The 18,505-nt window shown below is 46.4% G+C and overlaps 4 protein-coding genes across 4 annotated transcripts; 2 read left to right on the top strand and 2 right to left on the bottom strand.

The window, feature by feature from the left end:
- Positions 1-4,679: 4,679 nt before the first annotated feature.
- On the top strand, positions 4,680-6,589 carry frp2-0 (Ferric/cupric reductase transmembrane component 2; the record flags this gene model as incomplete). Its single annotated transcript, XM_037326299.1, has 4 exons — positions 4,680-4,894; positions 4,950-5,102; positions 5,159-6,036; positions 6,093-6,589. The coding sequence occupies 4 exons, from the start codon at positions 4,680-4,682 to the stop codon at positions 6,587-6,589; spliced, it is 1,743 nt and encodes a 580-aa protein (XP_037175995.1).
- Positions 6,590-7,377: 788 nt separating this feature from the next.
- CGCA056_v011051 (putative lipid phosphate phosphatase 3) lies at positions 7,378-8,457 on the bottom strand (the record flags this gene model as incomplete). Its single annotated transcript, XM_037326298.1, has 1 exon — positions 7,378-8,457. One exon carries the CDS (start codon positions 8,455-8,457, stop codon positions 7,378-7,380), a length of 1,080 nt encoding a protein of 359 aa, XP_037175998.1.
- Positions 8,458-12,933: 4,476 nt separating this feature from the next.
- ZEB1-2 (FAD-linked oxidoreductase ZEB1) lies at positions 12,934-15,125 on the top strand (the record flags this gene model as incomplete). Its single annotated transcript, XM_037326297.1, has 4 exons — positions 12,934-13,006; positions 13,099-13,486; positions 13,538-13,949; positions 14,025-15,125. The coding sequence occupies 4 exons, from the start codon at positions 12,934-12,936 to the stop codon at positions 15,123-15,125; spliced, it is 1,974 nt and encodes a 657-aa protein (XP_037175997.1).
- A 224-nt stretch (positions 15,126-15,349) lies between these two features.
- Positions 15,350-17,351, bottom strand: MFS1-0-1 (MFS siderochrome iron transporter 1; the record flags this gene model as incomplete). The annotated part of the gene is made up of 5 exons (XM_037326296.1): positions 15,350-15,920; positions 15,972-16,094; positions 16,152-16,404; positions 16,458-17,071; positions 17,125-17,351. The coding sequence occupies 5 exons, from the start codon at positions 17,349-17,351 to the stop codon at positions 15,350-15,352; spliced, it is 1,788 nt and encodes a 595-aa protein (XP_037175345.1).
- Between the last annotated feature and the right edge of the window lie 1,154 nt (positions 17,352-18,505).

The raw sequence follows: 18,505 nt of genomic DNA, 5'->3' as shown, positions 1-18,505 counted from the left end.
TAAAAGACTAAGTTATAGAGGTTATAAAAGCCTTTTAAATCTTGTTTAGACTATTAAGTATATAAGTTATAACTATTTAATTTAGTAGTTTAATCTGATTATAAAATAAGTTATCTATAAGTTTTTTTATTTTACTTATATAGTTTTCTATAGATTCAAAGTTATTTAAAGAAGTACTAAAAAACGTTTTATAAATTAAAAACTTATTTATAAAACCTATAAGTTTATATAAAGTTTTTATATATTTTTAAGCTATATAAATATTAGAATTATTTTTATAACTCTAAAAAGCCTATTATTATAGAATACCTATATATAACTTAAAGCTTTATAGTTTTTATTTTTATTAATAAAAACAATAAGCTTAATAAGGTCTATAGTAATATCTTCATTACATAATAAAGCTTTAATATACATAGCTTATACTTTATAGTTCTCTAAACTTATAAACTTACAAAACTAAACTTTAAGATTAGTTATTATTATTTTAATAAGATATAGGATGTAGTTATAAGTTTTATAAAAAATGGATAATAATAAAGTTATTAACTAAAATGCTATTATATATATAGTATAATAGTTCTTATTATAATATTATAATAGTTATAAACCTAAAATGTTAGAGTTTAACTAATAAAAAAGATTAATTCTTATTCTTTTTCTTTAATTAATATCTTTTTTAACTAGACTCCTATCTAATTAAAGAGATATATATTTTATATAGTAAATTAGTTAAGAAAAGATCTATTATACTATAAATATATATCTAAACTAGATTAGAAATAAACTAAAAGATAGTTCAAAAAGATAATTTAAAAGATATAAATTGAATAAAGTAATAATAAAAAGCTATTTACTTAAAGAAAGATGAATAGAAGTATAATTAATTTATATAAGATTTATTATATAGATTTATAAGAAATATATCTTATAGAACTAAATTACTCGTCTAGTTAATATATCTAATTTTATAAACATAATATAAATAAAATAATTTAAAACATTAATTTTTAATATATATAACTTTTAAGTAGAAATAAAGTTTTATAAATAGATAAGAGAGAAATAAAAAAATAGAAAAAATAGAGATTATTTTGAAGTTGAATTTATAACCTATTAATATAAATATAAACATATTTAGAAGCGTAATATATATATTTATATAGTATAAAGTTATAAATAAGTTTATATTATAATAAAAAGTAATAATTTTAAGTATTTATAGGTATTTAATTATATAGATAATAATAAGAGAAGTAATATATTATAATAATTCTTATTAATATGGTTAGTAAGTTATATCCTCTAGTAAGGAAAAGTAAGGGGAAAGATAATTTAAAACGTAACTTATTGAACTACTAATTATATAAGATACTTATGTAACTATGTACATTATATAATTAATATTATAGCTATAGGTTATAATAAATAGAGTGATTTTATATAAGGTTTTATACCTTAAACTTTATTATATTATTTTACGTAGAATATTAAAGTAAGTTAAGCGTTATTATTATTCTATATTATCATTATTATAATAGAAGAATGTTATATATTAATATAACTAATAAAACTATAAATAAAAAATTTAAATCTTTTTATTAGTTATTTCTTAACTCTCTATATATAGTTAATTCTATATAGATCTCTAACAAAAGATTAAAAATTAAAGTATGAATTAGATATTTTAAAGTCATTTATTAGAAATAATAAAAACGTTTTTTTAAGCTTAAGTTAATAAAATATTTATAAAAGCTTTAGATTAATAATTAATATCTTATTTAATACTAAAGTTTCTAAAGATATTATTTTAGGTTTAACTTTTTAAAACAAATACTAAAATAGATATCTATATAGTTATTTATATAGTTATTTATAATATATTTAAATGTTTAAATTTATTAAACTTTATATTATAATATTTATAGTATTTAAATAAATATTTATTATAAGAAATAAGATGTAAAGAAGTTTTTCTACAATAATAGAAGTATATTTTATGTTTATAAAGGCTTTATAAATATTTTAAATTATGAAAAGTATATAAATTTTATTATTATATCTCTCTATTATTCATAGGCTTCGAGGGCTAAGTTTATTTTTTTACAATAAGTTCTTTTTTATTTAATAAACCTTTACTATCTTAAGAAGCTTACTTATATTATTCCTTTTTACTAAAGCTTTTAAGTTTTTGTAAAAGGTTATTATAAGTATAAATTTCAAGAAAAGAATTATTTTCTATAATATCTATTTTAGTTTAACTAAAATATTTGAAACTCTAAATGAATCTATAAATAAGACCTATTTTAAATAAGCTTATATTAAATCTATTTATTTTACTACAAGTTAAATATAAAACTTATACAAAATCCTTAATATTATTATAGTTAACTCTAGATATTCTATTTTAATTATTATAAACTTTATTAACAGCTAGCTTATTAAACTTCTAGGTATACTTTTTAGTTTTACTAAAGATCTAAAAAGCTAAAGCAATAATAGAGAGTTTAATATAAAAATCTTTTCTAAGAGATTATATTAAACTTTCTCTATGAGAAGTTATTTAATAAATATAAATCTTATAAATATAAGATTACTAAAAGAACTTAGATTTTTAATCATAGCTATTTTATTATCCTTAACAATTATATTTTTATTATATCTATTTAGTATTTTACTATCTATAAAATAGAAAAGTAATTTTATAACTTTAAAAGTATTTTTAAAGTTTATTTTTTAAAATTAGAAGTTTATATCTTTAGTTAGTTTAAAGATAGTATTATAGGTTAGAGTATTCTAATTTAGTCTCTTATCAATTACTTTCTATAAAGCTACTTTAGCTACAAGGTTTATAACAAAAAAAGAGGAAAGCTAAACTAAGATAATCTTTTTCTAATAGAACTAAAAGAAAATAAAGTTAGATTATTAAATAAAGATGTATTAGTTTAATTAATTTAAAGTTTAAAAGAGGTTTAAATGGTAATTAAAATTAATTATTAAATAGATAATAAATAGTTATTACTATATTACTATAATAATTATTAAATAATTATTAACTTTAGTAAGTGAAAAGCTAAAGAGATTTTTTTTATAAGTAGGGGATATATGTTATAATAGCTATAATCTCTACTTAGAAGTATTACTTCTAATAGCTTAGTAATCTATTAACTCCTTTTTAGTAATTACTAAACTATAAGGTTAGAGTTTTAATAACTACTTAAGAATAACTTTACTATTTAGTAAATAGATTTAGATACTTAGAGGGTTTATGACTTATATAAAGTAGCTTAATTAATCTAGCTATAAGCGCTAGGCGCAGCTAAATATAAAATAGTGTAGCCGATCCCTTACGTAAAGATAGGATTTAGGCTAGGGTTCAGGCCTCAGGCCTGGCCCAGCCGACTTCCGTCTCGCATGATGCTTGATGGAGCGCAAAACTCTGCAGCATACCGCCGTCTTAGTCACATTCGTAGAGTGGAATGAGATACGAATTAGTGGAGAACAATGTGGGCATTCAGGGCTTGAGACTTGCAGCAACGGCCTTCTCTCGATTCAGCAGAGACGGGCTTATGCGGACATAGTGTACTGCGGAAACATCTTATTTCAAGAAGCACATGTTCAGAAATTGTTAGTTGAGAAAGCGTCTAAGAAGCTCTTTCGGCAGAATTAAGTGCTTGATGGCTTGTGGGCGGCCGCTAAAGTGCTACAGTCGTCACAGGGCTGAACTAACTTTTCCGAATGGACGCGACTCGAGTCAGTTGACTTGATGATGCCTGACTAAACTAGCATGCATGCTAAGTGATATCAGATCGACTCTATCAATCTACTCACACACAAAGTCAAATTGGAAGTCGTCAAGTGATGTCAAACCTGGAAGCTCGGTTTTCCTCCGAACTTCGAGTGTCCATAGAGCTGGAGCGATTTCGCTGCTGATATGCTCACGCCCTCTTGCCTAGGTCCTTCTGTGAGTATTGCGGCTTGAAGGATTTGAAGTGAAGCCATAGTACGATGATTACCGGATAATCATTTAGATATCTCCACTAAATCCCTGTTTTCTTGTTGGAAGTGGTGAAGTTTTGTTTCATCGACTAGCTGATTAGATCCTGGCCTCGTGGGTATTCTGACGAATATGTCTCTCGAACGTAGAGTGACTTTTGTCTTGAGTGGAGGTGTGGAATCAAAACTTCGTCCGAAGAAGGCAGTCCACAACTTATGGTGGTCCAGCCTCTAAATCTTTATCTCGGGATCAGATTAGATCCAATCAGGATCACCACAACTCCAGTACCTACGTTGTAATCGTTGGGCTCTCAGCTCTCAACTGGATCTCGCCTGCATTCTACACGAGGCATTTTCTTCAAGCGGCGGAAATCGACCGTAGCCGGCGGGATGCACGAGTTGAAGTATCCCTGGTTGAGTTTGATACATTCACGATGCTTCTTGGGAGCGTGACGCTACGGGTGGCTTCCACCCCACCCTCAGTTGAAGTCGTGTTTGGCATCCTAGTATTTGGGCAGTGAAAAAGTTTGCATTTGTGTTAAAGACACAGACATTGGCTAGCATACCATAGGTAACATTTCGATTATTTGAGCATTTCCCCCCTTGTCTCTGCCGAGGGTCTTCTTGTTGGTGTTGAAACAATCGTCACTGCACGGACTCCAGCATCACTTACACCATTCAACATGATTGAGGCACGGGCAGCCAAAAAGCCGAAGCCGCCCAATGCGCGCCAGCTCATGAATGAATGGAATCTGAAGGTCTATGCTGCCGTCATCTGTGCGGTCATTGCCGTCTTCATTCTTTATCACTGGATTAGATCGATCAACAGGAAACTTACGTCCTCACCTAAAGCATGGCAACGCTTGCCTGGTGTGTTTATTGTCGTCAAAACATCTCGGTGAGGCTCACGTGAGAAATAATGGCTGCTGGATCAGGAAATTAACACCCGATAGGCAAATCCGGAGCTTGCTTATCCGAAAGGTTCCCGGGTTTCCATCAGGCGGCCATGCGCTCTTGGCGATCGCCTTCGTCGGCGTCAACATCGTTATGTGCTTCCACCACGTGGATAGGGCCAAGACCAGCAATTTTGCTGCACGATTTGGATGGTCAGTTTTCTGTTTGTGGCGGCACTTGATAACGCAAGCTGACTGGTTGTTTACAGGATGTCGACCGCCAATATGGCCCTGTGCGTATTTTTCGGGCTGAAGAACACTCCGTTGGGGATCCTGTCCGGCCACTCCTACGAGCGCCTGAACCATTTCCACCGACTCGCTGGGTATGCCGCAGTTCTCCAGCTGGTGCTTCATGCTATCTTCTACATGATATACTATGGCAACCAGAACCGCTGGAGCACTCTGCTGGAGGACCAGAACTGGGAGGGTATTGCAGCTGGCGTGGCCATGATTATGCTACTTCTTGGCATGGCTAGAAACCTGGGCTACGAGGCGTTCTACATCAGCCACCTCCTGGGATTCCTTCTGGCCATCATTTTCACAGCCCTCCACAGGCCCTACTGGATCTGGAAGATCCCTGTGGCAATGCTCTTTGCCGGAGCAATCTGGGCGCTCGATCGTCTTATTAGGGGGTCGAGGATGCTTTACAACATGGTCAACAACAGCGCCACCATCTACCAGCTGCCCGACAACGGTGCGCGAATGGTGATCAAGAAGCCGCTGGCTGGGGCTGTCCCTGGATCGCACTGCTTCGTGTGGATCCCGAGCATCCGAGCATTCCAGACTCATCCCTTCACGATTGTGTCCAACACGAAGGCCGGCGGTTTGGAGTTAATCTTGAATTCTTACAGCGGCTTCACCAAGGCGGTCCATGACCGCGCCCACCGTGAGATTGGAACGTCAGTGTGGGCATCAGTGGACGGCCCCTACGGAGCCATCCCAGACCCTAAGAACTTTGATAAGGTGATCCTGATTGCGGGTGGCACCGGGGCCACATTCACCTTTGGCTTGGCGACGAGCTTGATCCAGCGCCTGGAGTCAAACTCGGGGACGCACGTCGACTTCATCTGGGCCGCTAGGAAGAGAGGTTCGTCTGATTCCGCCTAATATCCCCAAAGCCATGCATGCTGACGGCCAGTACAGAGAACTTGGACTGGTTTGCGGATCACATCCAGTCATTGTGCCAGCACGGTGCCGGAATGAACATGATGCTGCACGTCACCAGGGAGGGCTCGAAAGAGTCCCTAACCGATTCCCCAGCACCGACCCCTCTGGAGCACTCAGTTCTTGCGCCCCAACAAACAGTGAATAAGGGGGCTGATAGCCTCTCATCCGAGGATCCCATGCCGGGCGCTACGGAGACCGTGGAAGAAAAGACAGCTGCCAACGTCTCAGCAAAGTCTGCCGAGAAACACAGGCGCTCGCAGGACCTCGACAGCCTATGCGACATCAAGTACGACAAGCTCGAGGCAGCAAAGGTTATTGGTGAGACGTTGGAGGCGATCGAGCCTGGTCAGCGGGTGCTCATTGCGTCGTGTGGCCCTCAATCTCTGACTGACCTTGTACGGACCACTGCCGCTCAACACATTGCCAGCGCGGAAATTAGCATAGAGGTTCACTGTGAAACTTTCGGCTGGTGAGAACGGCACGGCCGGGGACCTGCTGCTGTTAAGGTGCCGAGTTTTGAATACCTTAGAGATAAATGGCATAACAAGCGTCTGCATCTACATGTCCTGCATGGCACTGGTCAATCTATTATTCCAATCTGTGTGCCGTGGCTTCAATTATTGGCTTCTACGTCGTTTTTCGATGCCTCTGACATGTATAAGCCACAGTTCGTCCCTATTACTAGAACGCATAGTAGAAACCCCCAGGGAGAAGCTTCGCTAGTGTGCCAGCGAAACGGTTCTGCGTCCTCGCGCCTGATAAATCCAGATAATTGGAAGAGCTTTTCAGGCGTGGCACGATTAGAATAGCGCGAAAAGCCATTAACCGCACCGTCAAACGGCGTCTCAACGAGCAAGAAGGCATCTTAAGCTAATTTTAGTCTGCGTTGGATTAAGCTTGACCGGCTGCTAGTTTGATATGACAAATGACCTCGGTCTCCGTGCCCCTCGGCTGATAACTCCGAGCTACTTTACCACACGGACTCCGACTCAACTAACCTGGGTTAGGATGAACGACATGGGACGACATATCTGGGCAGAACTTCGCCAACGTCAACCACTGAGGCGTTGTCATGCACCTGGTCTTGGTTGTCACATCCAACGTGTCCGTTAAATTCTCCCTAGTACACCTACTGATACATGACTCTGGTGACCCTAGGCAAAGCCTCCTCGTAATGCTTGCTGTGAAATCCAAATGCGTTCATTGGCGGGCGTAAAGAAGATTCGGGGCCTTTCGTTATTCCCAGCGCGTCGCGTGCCCTTTAGCCCATGTAGTAGTGACGGCCTTTGTCCATTCCATGCCCGTATCCCTGTCTTCCTACTCCAGCCCAGAAAGCCGCATCCTCGCTGCGTGGTCCCCAAGCCCATCCGGCCCCCTGTGCGATGGGCAGATGGTAGAAGCGGAAACCGAAGTATGATGTGACCGAGCCGATGGCGAACGCCACGAAGATGTCAACGCCGTGGTGCATGAAGTCGAACCATCTGGAAGCACAGATGAAGATGCATACGCAGAAGGGGACCATAGTCAGAAGGACCAGGTAGATAGGTGGAGCAGCAGCCTGTCTTCGGACGGAAGATATCGGTCGGTTGTTTGTGGGTTCTCGGGGTGCCGAATTCGCGTCGCTTCCTTGCATCTCAATGTCTCCCACAATGCGAGAAGGGAATGCTGAGTGGCTCTGTTCTGTCAAGCCTTCAGTTCGAGGTGCCCAAGGAGCTGTAACTCCAAACTTGCTTGCCAGGAAAAATGTAAGGTAGACGAGGCCCGATGCCGCAATGGAGGAATGTCCAGATGGGAAGCTGCGAAAGCCGTCATTAACGACACTGGCGTCAGGATTCTTGCAGATATCGGCAGATACTAGCTGTCCCGGTGTCGATGAAGTGGTTGCCGCCACGCCACCAATGATGTACTGGGCGATGTTTTCGAGGTCCGGCTGGCAGCGCGCGATGGCATTCGGTCGTGGCTTTCCGAGGAGGTTCTTGGTCGTGCTCACGATGAACCATGTCCCGATTACGGAGAAGATGAGACCCAGCCATCCCGCGTGGATCTCCCAGAGCTTTCGTCTCCAGATGATGGACTTCGGCGTGCTTGGGGGAACTGTCGAGCCCGGTACGAAGAGCAGAGAGACGATCAGAATGACAAGTATAGGTGCGACGATGCAGATGAGAAATGCGTTCGTGATGGAGACGGTGTCGTCATAAAGAGGAAAGCTGATGTCGGGGTTTCCTAAACTGAAAGGGCGCTTTTGCGGTGTAAGATTCCCTAGAATGTATCCTGCGACTGCAAAGACAACGAGAATTGCCCAGTCGAAGGCGTAGGATATGGCCACTCTGATGGACCCCATCTTGCTATGTCTGCGACCAACGTCGCTGGGGTTGGATAACGTGGTGTAAGGTCGACGGGGTTCGAAAGGCCGATGGTTCTGGAGGTTATTCAATGGAATATTGTCGTGCATGTTGGAAGGAAGGAGTTTGATTTGTGTGTCCTGGAAGGCGGCCCCTGAGATTGAGAAGCTTGGCAATCACGACCCCAGCCGAAAGGATCAATCATTTGTTCTTATGTGGCAGATCAATTGAGCCGAGCCTCAATCATTTCGACTTAGCCTCCGTGGTTGCCAGCCCCCTCTTGCTTCTGTTTTTAGTGCAGTCATCTAGAACCACCCCATGACACGTGCGTGTCCGGCTGAGGTAATGTGCAGCAAACACTGCCCCTTGAGAAATGGATCTGTTGGAAAATTCGAGCTGGCCCCTTGGATTAAGTCAAAACTCGTATTTATTTTCCGAAACGTATGTGCCTGTAGTGGCCTGAAGCTCAGCCACCCGCGCGTTTGATACATCGGCGGTGCATGCACTTCTACTCCCGGAAACGCCCAACTTGTGGTCTCAACATCACGGGAACTACTCCCGACGTCTCCCTTGTCTTCGCGAAAAACGTCTTCCTTCATGTGGCGTCAATACAGGCGCCACATTGCGTGCCAATTCATGATCAACGCCGGTACTCACCGAACGCCATGGAATATTGACATCTCGCCGGACGATGTGTCCTGTGATGTTGCGAACATACCCTTGAGCCAGCCAGTAGGGCCTATTAACCTTCCAGTTCCACGAACGAACATCAATGAATACTGAAATGGAATCATTCACGCCTTCATGTATGCGGACTGGGCATGTTTGATTCACGCAGGACTATTTGGATCTTGGACATCGCGAGTCGATCTACAATGTATACGCCCATTCATCCTTCTTCCCTTCTAACTCTTTTTCATACTTTCTTCTTATGGCAGGCTGCCGCCTGCGGACACGCCTTGTTGACTACCGTAGGACTCTGACGGGGAAATATTTGAGGACCAGGATGGCTCCCAGAGAACCCTCTATGGCCACATATGGTACGGCTACTCATATTTACATGTCGTACGTCGACAGCTAGCTACCTCTCGTTCTATATGTAATTATCTTTATCCATAAAGTCACAGTCAAGCTCGCCGATGAGTTCCTGCATGGTTAATCATCGTCAGTGTCCCAAAAGCCATCAGCCTCCTCAGGATGCCAGGGGTATACTCGAGCATCTGGTGCTCCTGATAAGGCGTGCATCCTGAGGAATGCCTACTGCAGCTCAAGGATGTCTCTATTAGGAAGCTGGTCCTTTTTCTCAGCAAATATGGTGATTAACTGCCCATCTGTGACCGGTCGTGATCTCGTGATTCGCATGTCTTCCGGGACCAGAACGGTGCGCGGATCCGTCGAGAAAGAAACTCTGCTCTCCATGGACGGAATCCGTGTCCTCTCCAGCCAGTGAACCCTGAGGCGAATGCAGGGCCAACACGTTGCTGGTGTCTCAAGGGATTCAAAGGCCAGCAAGCCCTGCGCCCAGCTAGTATGTACCTCACGACTTGAACAAATCATGTTCGCTACTGTGTCAATCATGTTGGGAAGCCTGCCGCTGCTGAGACTTTTGTACAGTCTCCTGCAGCGAGCCTCGCCCCAAAACGCCTCCATGTGAAATAGGCCAACCAGATGATGTCTGTATTGGTCGCTCTCGCTGTCGGCGAACGGGAAGATGTGGCAAACGTCGGGGTCCGTGGTCCCCGTGACAACGCACCGGCCCTCGTCGCGCTTGAATGCCTGGGACAGATTCTTGTCAGCAACGCCGGATTAGACCTAGACCCAAAGGGGAACTTCACTTTCGCTCGCTCTGCTTGGCTTCGTAGACGTTCAGTACGCATCACAAGACTGCTTGACTCGGAGAATCCTGGCGCATACAGCCGTTGAAGAACTGTTGACCGGTCAGCTTTCATCGGAAATCAGTTGGGCTGCAGGGAGGTCATGCATATCTTGACTAGCATCGGCAACCTCTGCGCCACCGGCACCAAGCCGCACACCAGCCGTCTTCTTTCCATCCAGGATGCCGTCTGAAGCTCGTGTAGTAGTTCGAACAATACGCTCATGTCAAGTATCATGAGCATACTCCAGAACCCTGCTTGTTTCAGTGCCCTCTGGGAGGGACTGTGTCGGCAACTTTCATGAATCTTCGGAACGAGCAGAATTCTGGTTTCCATCTCGTTCTCCATGGTGGCGAAAATGAGTGAATGAGGCCGAACCGCCCTGGTATTCTTGAACCCCATCTCCTTGAGGCCCACGAAGCTCCTTTATATAGCCCTGCCTTCTCCACCTCCAGGCCTTGGTTTTTCGTAGATGTTGCTACTACCACGTGGGGTTTCCTTTCTCCGCTGGCCGCGAGTCACTACACCAAGCAATGCTTCGCGTGCGATGACGCTATCACTTATTTGGGGACAAACTCCCAAGACAATTGCGCCGATTAGTTCAGACATAGGGTCAATCTTAGCGCAAGATGTTGGGCCAAAACATATAGAGGCCGCAGCGCAACTTGAGCATTCAACTTTTGAGTAAAGCTCATTCTTCGTTCATGGTGGCGTGGCCCAATCTGCCATCTTGCCGATTGGCATGATTTTAGAAGTCGAGAAATCACTCACATCCTTCACTAAATCATTCCAGATGTTCTCCTTTGGCACGGGGTACTCTATCATCCTGAGCTACGACTGGGAACGATTGTGGCCCCGCCAGAAACGAACAGCCCAAATGTTTCCGGTGACCATGCGCTATCGGCGGATCGGCCTGCGTCCAAAGCTGATGCTGATGCGGATTGGTGAAGGTTCTATCTTGAATGTGGTGATACTGATGACAGCAACATTTGTTAGACCCCGCCAAAAACAGCGACTATTCGTGCTGAGTTTGGAAAGCAGACTAAATATAGGTGCTTCAGGCGGTGTTTCCCGTCGGGCACGGTTGTTCATGGGCTCGAAACATGATCTCCGAAGCTTCGATCCGATGGGTGCCGGATCAGACCCGCCCCGTAGGACCCATGCATCCGAGTTCGGTGCTCTTGCTCCGGGCGGCCCGGGGCGAAGGTGTTGTTTGTGAAGTTGGTTCCGGTAGACTGCATAAGTTTCCTGCAGTATACAACGTGTACCGTGAAGGCCCAATTCTAGTTCTAAGCGGACTACATTATCATTTTTTGGAACATGATCGAGCTTCGGAGAGTCAACCAAGTGAAAGCAGCCACGAGAGGAGGCAGGGATCATAGACGACAATGGGATAGACGCTGCTAGCAGAGGGAATAGCAGTGATAACGACAGAAACACAAGAATACAGTCGCTGTGACACAGTTCAGTAACTGGTCTCATAACTATTGTCACTACTTACATGGCATTAGGTTTCATAGGGTTAGAATCGATTACGGACTGGCCTCGTCTCCGACAACACCACATTCTCTCTGGACGTCAAGATCATCGTATGCGTTCATTGAGTGTTGTTATCAGCCAAGAAGTCAAATAAATAGACTCTGATCTATCAAATCGGCTCCCTGTCTGACAGAAACAAACATGGATAATAAGTCGTGGGGATTCTTCCATCGCTCCAGGGGTGCCAATTGAGCGACTCGTTTGTCGCGTCCATTTCGTCAAAATCGCATCATCATTCCAGCCCAGACCGCTCAAATTCGATCGCGGAATAGAATCGACTCTGTTTTTCAACGCGATACTCGCCCAAAATATCCCGCGTGGTTCAATCCCCTCATCAATGGCGGCAAAATCGACCTCAACCGATTCCTCCTCGGCCCGCGCCGCAAGAGGAAACTCGAGCGACCGGCCCCACCGCTCATCTGGTTGGCCATTCGTCGCTGCTTGCCTAGATCTTCTTCGACCGGGATTGGAAGAGGCATCGATGCTGCAGAGTGTCAGCAAGACCGGTTTAGTGGAGGATTCCTGCAGAAACATCGCTGCCGAGTATGCACGCTGGCGGCGCAGTACAGGAAAGCAATCTCCGGCCAGCGCATGTCTCCAAAGTCCCTTTCGTCCCCCACACAATCATGACCGGAAAGAAGGCAGCATTCTTGGAGGAAAACCAACAGCGTGCTGCTACCAAGAAGTGAAACTTGGGGGCGAAAGCGTCCGAGTGGCGTCCGGACCAGAAGCCCGGCTAGTCGACGGCCCAATTGTCCCGGGTCGCAAAGATTGGTCGGTCGGCCGGCAGGTCCTCGGAGTGAAGCGGGTCCCCGAATCTGTTTCCGGAGAGACTCTCCGGCCATGAACAGTCGGTGGAGATCGACTTGAGAATCATCCGAGGTCGCCACCGTTCCTGCATACCACATTGCAGGGGGAATTTGCCCTTAAAGATCATGGTTTTCGACGGTCTGGATGTGTTCTTTGCTCCCTCTGCCATCCTTTTCCCGTTGTCACTCCTCGTCCGCCATCACGCTTGGTAGTCCATGGTTGTCATCTGTACCATCTGACTCCTTCGCAGCAATGTCAAAGGCTGGCATCTTCGCCGCTTTGTCGGTCATATGTCTAGCGGCGGCTCAATCTTCAAACAATGATGGTACGTGTGCTTCTCTTCCTCACTAATTCTATATGCGCTCGAAAACTCGGAAGCTCCAGACCCTGCAGCCGGCACCTGCTTATACCTCATAGCCATCTCCAACGACAGAACTGCTCCTGCAGCCGAAGTGATCGCGGCAAATGCTGCAGCTTCGGGTGTTGAGTACCTCGACTTCGAGACATCGCAGCTCACCGACAAGGTCCTTGCCAACTTGACCAGCTACGACATCGGCGATGCTAGCGTCTTTGACTTCGGAGACGAGGGCGATGTGACCGGCAAAAGAGCTGCCCGCTCCTGCAAGGTCTTCCCCGGGGATAGCGCCTGGCCTTCATCAGCCACATGGTCTGTATTCGGTCTGTTGACGGGATCTGCGCTTTTGGATAGTGTCCCATCGGCGGCTGTCTGTTACAAGGACTGGCCGCAATACGACGAAGCCAAATGCGCCGAGGTCACGGCACAATGGGCAAGTCCTTCCTACCAGTGAGCTACCCCTGCACCATATTTCACAAAGGATTCCGCTAAGTATTTTAGGGCATCCGAACCTACTGGCCTGGACTTCCCCCTCTACGAGGGCGTGAGCTGTCTTCCCCCGAGTCTGACGCGCTCCAACGCCACCTGCACCCAAGGCGGACACCCGTCTTACGTCCTGAATGCGACCAACGTTGCTCAGATTCAGCTTGCGGTCAACTTCGCGCGCAACCTCAACCTGAGATTGATTGTCAAGAACAAAGGTCATGACTTCAGCGGAAAGTCGGCCGGTGCCGGCGCTCTCTCTGTATGGACTCACCATCTACAAGGAATCCAGTACCTCGGCGCCAGCTTCAAACATCGCACTTCCGGCTACCAAGGTCCGGCCTTCAAGATTGGCTCCGGAGTAACCATGCTCGACTACTATGATGCTGCGGATAAGGAGGGTCTGCAGGTGGTTGGTGGTATCGCGCGCGTAAGTTTTCCTTCCCCTCCTATCATCGGCAATGGCATATGCTTGAAGACATTGGCACACTGACCGATCGAGAAGACCATTGGAGTTGGCGGTGGCTACGTAGCAGGTGGAGGTAATGGCCCCTTGATCTCCTCGTATGGCGCTGGAGCCGACCAGGTCCTATCGATGGAGGTTGTGCTTCCCAATGGTCGCTTCGTATCTGTCGATGAGAACAACTACCCAGACCTCTTCTTCGCCCTACGTGGCGGCGGAGGCAGCACTTGGGGCATCATTACCTCCCTCGTCATCCGTGCCTACCCGAAGACTCCGATAACCTCCCTTAGCTATAGCTTCAACACCGGCGGCAACGTGTCCACGGAGGCGTTTTGGTCCGGTGTCGATGCCGTCTTCGCAGTGTTCCCGGAGTATGCCGATGCTGGCATGTTCAGCTACTGGTCTCTTGTTTGCACCAACGAGACGAACTGCGCCTTCTCCATGCTGCCTCAGCTTGGCATCGACATGGACGCTGCCAAGCTCAAGTCCGTCTCTGCTCCGCTCTTCGGAAACCTTTCAGCGCTCCACATCCCCGTCTCGGACATCAAGTACACCGAGTTCAATGGCGTGCGCGATGCAGTCCTGAGCACGTGGACTGTCGATGGGGAATTTGTCGGCGTATGGAACTTCCATACCGCGTCCCGTCTCTTTCCGCGATCCAACTGGGAAGACCGGGTGAAGCTGGCAGCCCAGACCAAGGCACTACGACAAACCGCCGAGGATGGTGGTCGCGTTATGGGTTATAACATCAAGACGGGTGTGAACCCTTCCCTCAACCAGACCAACTCCGTTAACCCTGCCTTCCGAGAGACTCTGGCCTTCGTCATGCTGGGGGCCGCCTGGGATCTGGAAGCCACACCTGAGGAGATTGCTACGGCAAGCAAGAAGTTGGTACAGCAGCTGCAGCCATGGCGTGATGCTAGCCCGGGTGCGGGAACATACCTAAATGAGGCAGATATCAACGAGCCAGACTTGCAGCAAGCGTACTACGGCAACAACTACGATTACCTATATCAACTGAAGCAGAAGTATGATCCTTGGGGAGTCTTGTATGCTGCTACTGCTATTGGTGCGGAGGACTGGTACATCACGGACCAAATTGCGTACTACCCGACGCAGAATGGGCGCCTCTGTCCCAAGTAGAGATTCGTCTTATCCTAGAGCAGTTGAGTGTTCTCCCAGACCATGTCAGTACTAGTCTACACCCGAGCAAACTTGCACATGCGGTATATCGATAGCAGTTTGAGCACAGTAGTCTTGGTTTATTCAGGGAAAGTGATATACTAGTAGAGACGAGTTGAACATCTCTTGAAGCTTTTTACACGCGAAGGGGCGCTGCAAGTACCCATTCTGACCACGCGTGATTCTTACCACACGGTTCCCTTGGTCTGCTTGCCCTTCTTCTCCTCCACAGTCTTGACATCGATGTTACGCCAGATGACCAAGGACACGAAGATGAGAGGGATGAACGCGCAGCCAGCAATCACCATCTTCCTCTGCACGTCGGCATACGCGGCAATGATAGCCTCGCGGATAGGGCTGCCCATGGGGTACGATAGCTGAGTAGTGAGATCTCCGAAGATCTTGGCCGTGAGGTCCTTGCTGTCGGCAGGCAGGTTCTTGTAGATGTTGTTCTCGAGGACGTTGTTCCAGATACCACCCGCGATAGCGAGACCGATGGCGGCGCCGATGGAACCGAAGAGACCGTGCAGAGCGAGACCAATAGCGACTTGCTGGTGAGTGACGGAGGACATGACGGCAAGCTGGGAGGTACTGGCCCAAATGCCGCTGGCAACACCGTTGAAGATTTGGCACATGACGAGGTAGCCGACCTTGGTTCCTGGGTGACGGAAGTAGATAAGAAGAGCGGTGCCGAGAACGCAGATGGGGATGCCGGCCATGGCAGTCCACTTAAACTTTCCGGTGTAGCGGATAAGACTAGGACGATGTTAGTGTATACACTCAAGTTATGGTTTGTATAAGACCCACAGTCCTATCAGAGGCGAGAAGATAGCTGAGGTCAAGCTGAAGGTGTTTAGGATGTAGCCTGAGCTGGTGATGTCCTGGTTGTGCGCAACCTGCAGGTAAGACTGGTAGTACGAGTCCCAGCAGCTATGAAACGGTCAGATATGACACAGACTAGGCGACTTGAGCAGGATTGGGATGTACTAAATCGAGGCAAACATGATGCCATACACCAAGCAGGCGCCAAGGACGGTGCGGTCCTTCAGGAAGTGGTAAGGGAACAGACAGACAGTCGCAAACCACTTCTCCCAGACGGCGAAAAGGGCCAAGCCCACCACACCGAAGACGATGAGGCAGATGATTGTCGGGCTTGCCCAGCTATGCGAGGTGTAGCTGACGAGACTGAAAGGCAACAGAAGCATAGACCAACCACCGGAAGCCAAAAGCAGGCCAACGACTGTAACAAGGTTGTTAGAGCATGTTCCTATCTTCATCTTGATGGAGACTTACTGTCGAATTCAATGAAGTAGTGCTTAACAGACTCCCAAGTGCTGCGAGTCTTAACCTTGGGAGGGATCAGGCCCATCTTCTTGGCCTTGATCTCACTCATGAGGAAGATCACCGCGACGGGAATGCAAATGCCAACGAGAATGATGGCGAATGCTCCGAAAGCCCAACGGAAGTTGACGTTATCGTAGAACAGCTGGGAAATCTTCGGGCCGGCGAAGGTCGTCGCGATGAGCGGGGTGCCGTTGATACCAATCATGATCATTCGGTTCTTCAGGGACGTCATGTCGGAAAGGTAGACCGTGACGATATACTGCAAGCCGATGTGGCCAACCCAGAAGATGGTCTGCGCGGCGGCGTACGTTTCGACGTTCTTGCAGGTGGCCTTCATGATCATACCGATGCTAATGAGGAGCACCATCCATGAGAAACCTTCGGTACGGCCGCGGATATCGATGATCTTGGCAATGGTGAGCTTCGAAACACCACCGAGAATCGTAGAGATGATGCTCGTCGTCGACAGGAGTCCATGCTGGCCGAAGGCGGAGGTGACGTAGGGTGTCAAGTTACTCTGGACAGATTGAAGAAGGTTATCGACGAAGGCGACCAGGTACAGCCTAACATCTTAGCGTTAGTCTCTCATAACCAATCACGGATGACCTCAACATACAAGACGAAGACAACCCAGAGCATCTTCGTTGACCACACTGTAGTGATGGCCTCGACCTTCTTGACACCCTCCTGCTTGTGCTCGGAACCGGCGTCATCTGCCTCCGTCTTCAAGGGGTCGGCATGGATGTCGATCACATTCTGACCAGTTGTCTTTTCGATGTCGCTCTCAGATGCGGCGTGGCCCTGCTCGGCCGTGCGAGGCGGCGAAGGTTGGATGGCAGCCATGTTGACTTGTAGATCGCACGTGGCTGCAAGACGTTGCTACACGCGATGACAAGTGGGTAACCTAAACCAAGCGGGTGAGGGAAACCAAAGGGCGCGACCACAGAAGGAAAGGAGGCACGGGATCGGCCCTCCTCGGCAGGGCAGAGTTCAGCCGATTTATATTTTATCTCGTACCGCGGGCTTTTCCATCGTTCGCGGCTCGAATCGCTGATCCGGCCGACCCACGTCGCAGGATCGTCATTCATTCCTACACAAACACCTGCTTTTCGGGGTGGGTAGACCCGCGGATTCATCGATGGAGTTCAGAAAAGGCTCAATATGATTCGCCAAAAAGATCTATGTACACCTCGCACCTGTGAGGACTAAATGAAAATGGCTCGGTTACGGTGTTGGAGGTGCCGGCCGGTTGTGCCGCGCCGCCAATTACGAGCCGGGGAATTGCGGCCGCGATGGATCCGGGGCCCCGTCGAAAAAAATTGGTGAGCCAAACGGAGGCCATGTCCGATATTCGGGGCCCCGACGAGGTGCCACGGCGATGTCACCCTCTCGAAGAGGACCGTTATCAGATGATCTGACAAGGTATTTTGTGGAGAGATGTCCACTTTTGGTTCCTCTTTTAGTCAGTGATGAATCAAGGGGCTCCCTGATTTCGGTGGCAGAGAAATCTCTCGCGGTTGCCTCTCAAGCTGAAAGATGGGGATGGTGTCCAGATCGGATGCGGCGGGTGGGTCGATGTGAAGTTCCTGGGTCTTGGTCTGGAAGACAAAGCGATGCGTCATCACTGCAGGATGGGTTGCTGTTGGTTGGAGTGGGCTCACTGTCTTCTAGCTTTGGCGTTCGTTGTCGTCTAGTCGCGGCACGGGAAGCCGGGAGTACGACCGGTGAACTAGCTTACTTGTCCGGCTACCGGCTCTTACTGCAGGTGCGATCGAAAACCGTAGCGAGACCGAAGTTGACAGTTGTCCGATAGACCGAGCATGTAATCATTTCAACATGTCTTCAGGTTATTCCCTCAACTGAAACTTGCATTCTCTCGCCACTGAGAGACTGAGAAGGCAATGTCGCCGGCGTGAAAGACGGGCAGCAGGTTGCATCGGAGACGGGAGTGGGAAGGGCCGTAAATAGACACGTCGGATATTACGGTAATGGAAGGA

The sequence above is a fragment of the Colletotrichum aenigma genome (genome assembly GCF_013390185.1).
Source record: "Colletotrichum aenigma strain Cg56 chromosome Unknown KSG_Cg56_contig07, whole genome shotgun sequence".
In the NCBI taxonomy this organism is placed as follows: Eukaryota; Fungi; Ascomycota; class Sordariomycetes; order Glomerellales; family Glomerellaceae; genus Colletotrichum; species Colletotrichum aenigma.
The sequence above is the reverse complement of the archived record's forward strand: the minus strand, read 5'-3'. Positions and strand labels throughout refer to the sequence as shown.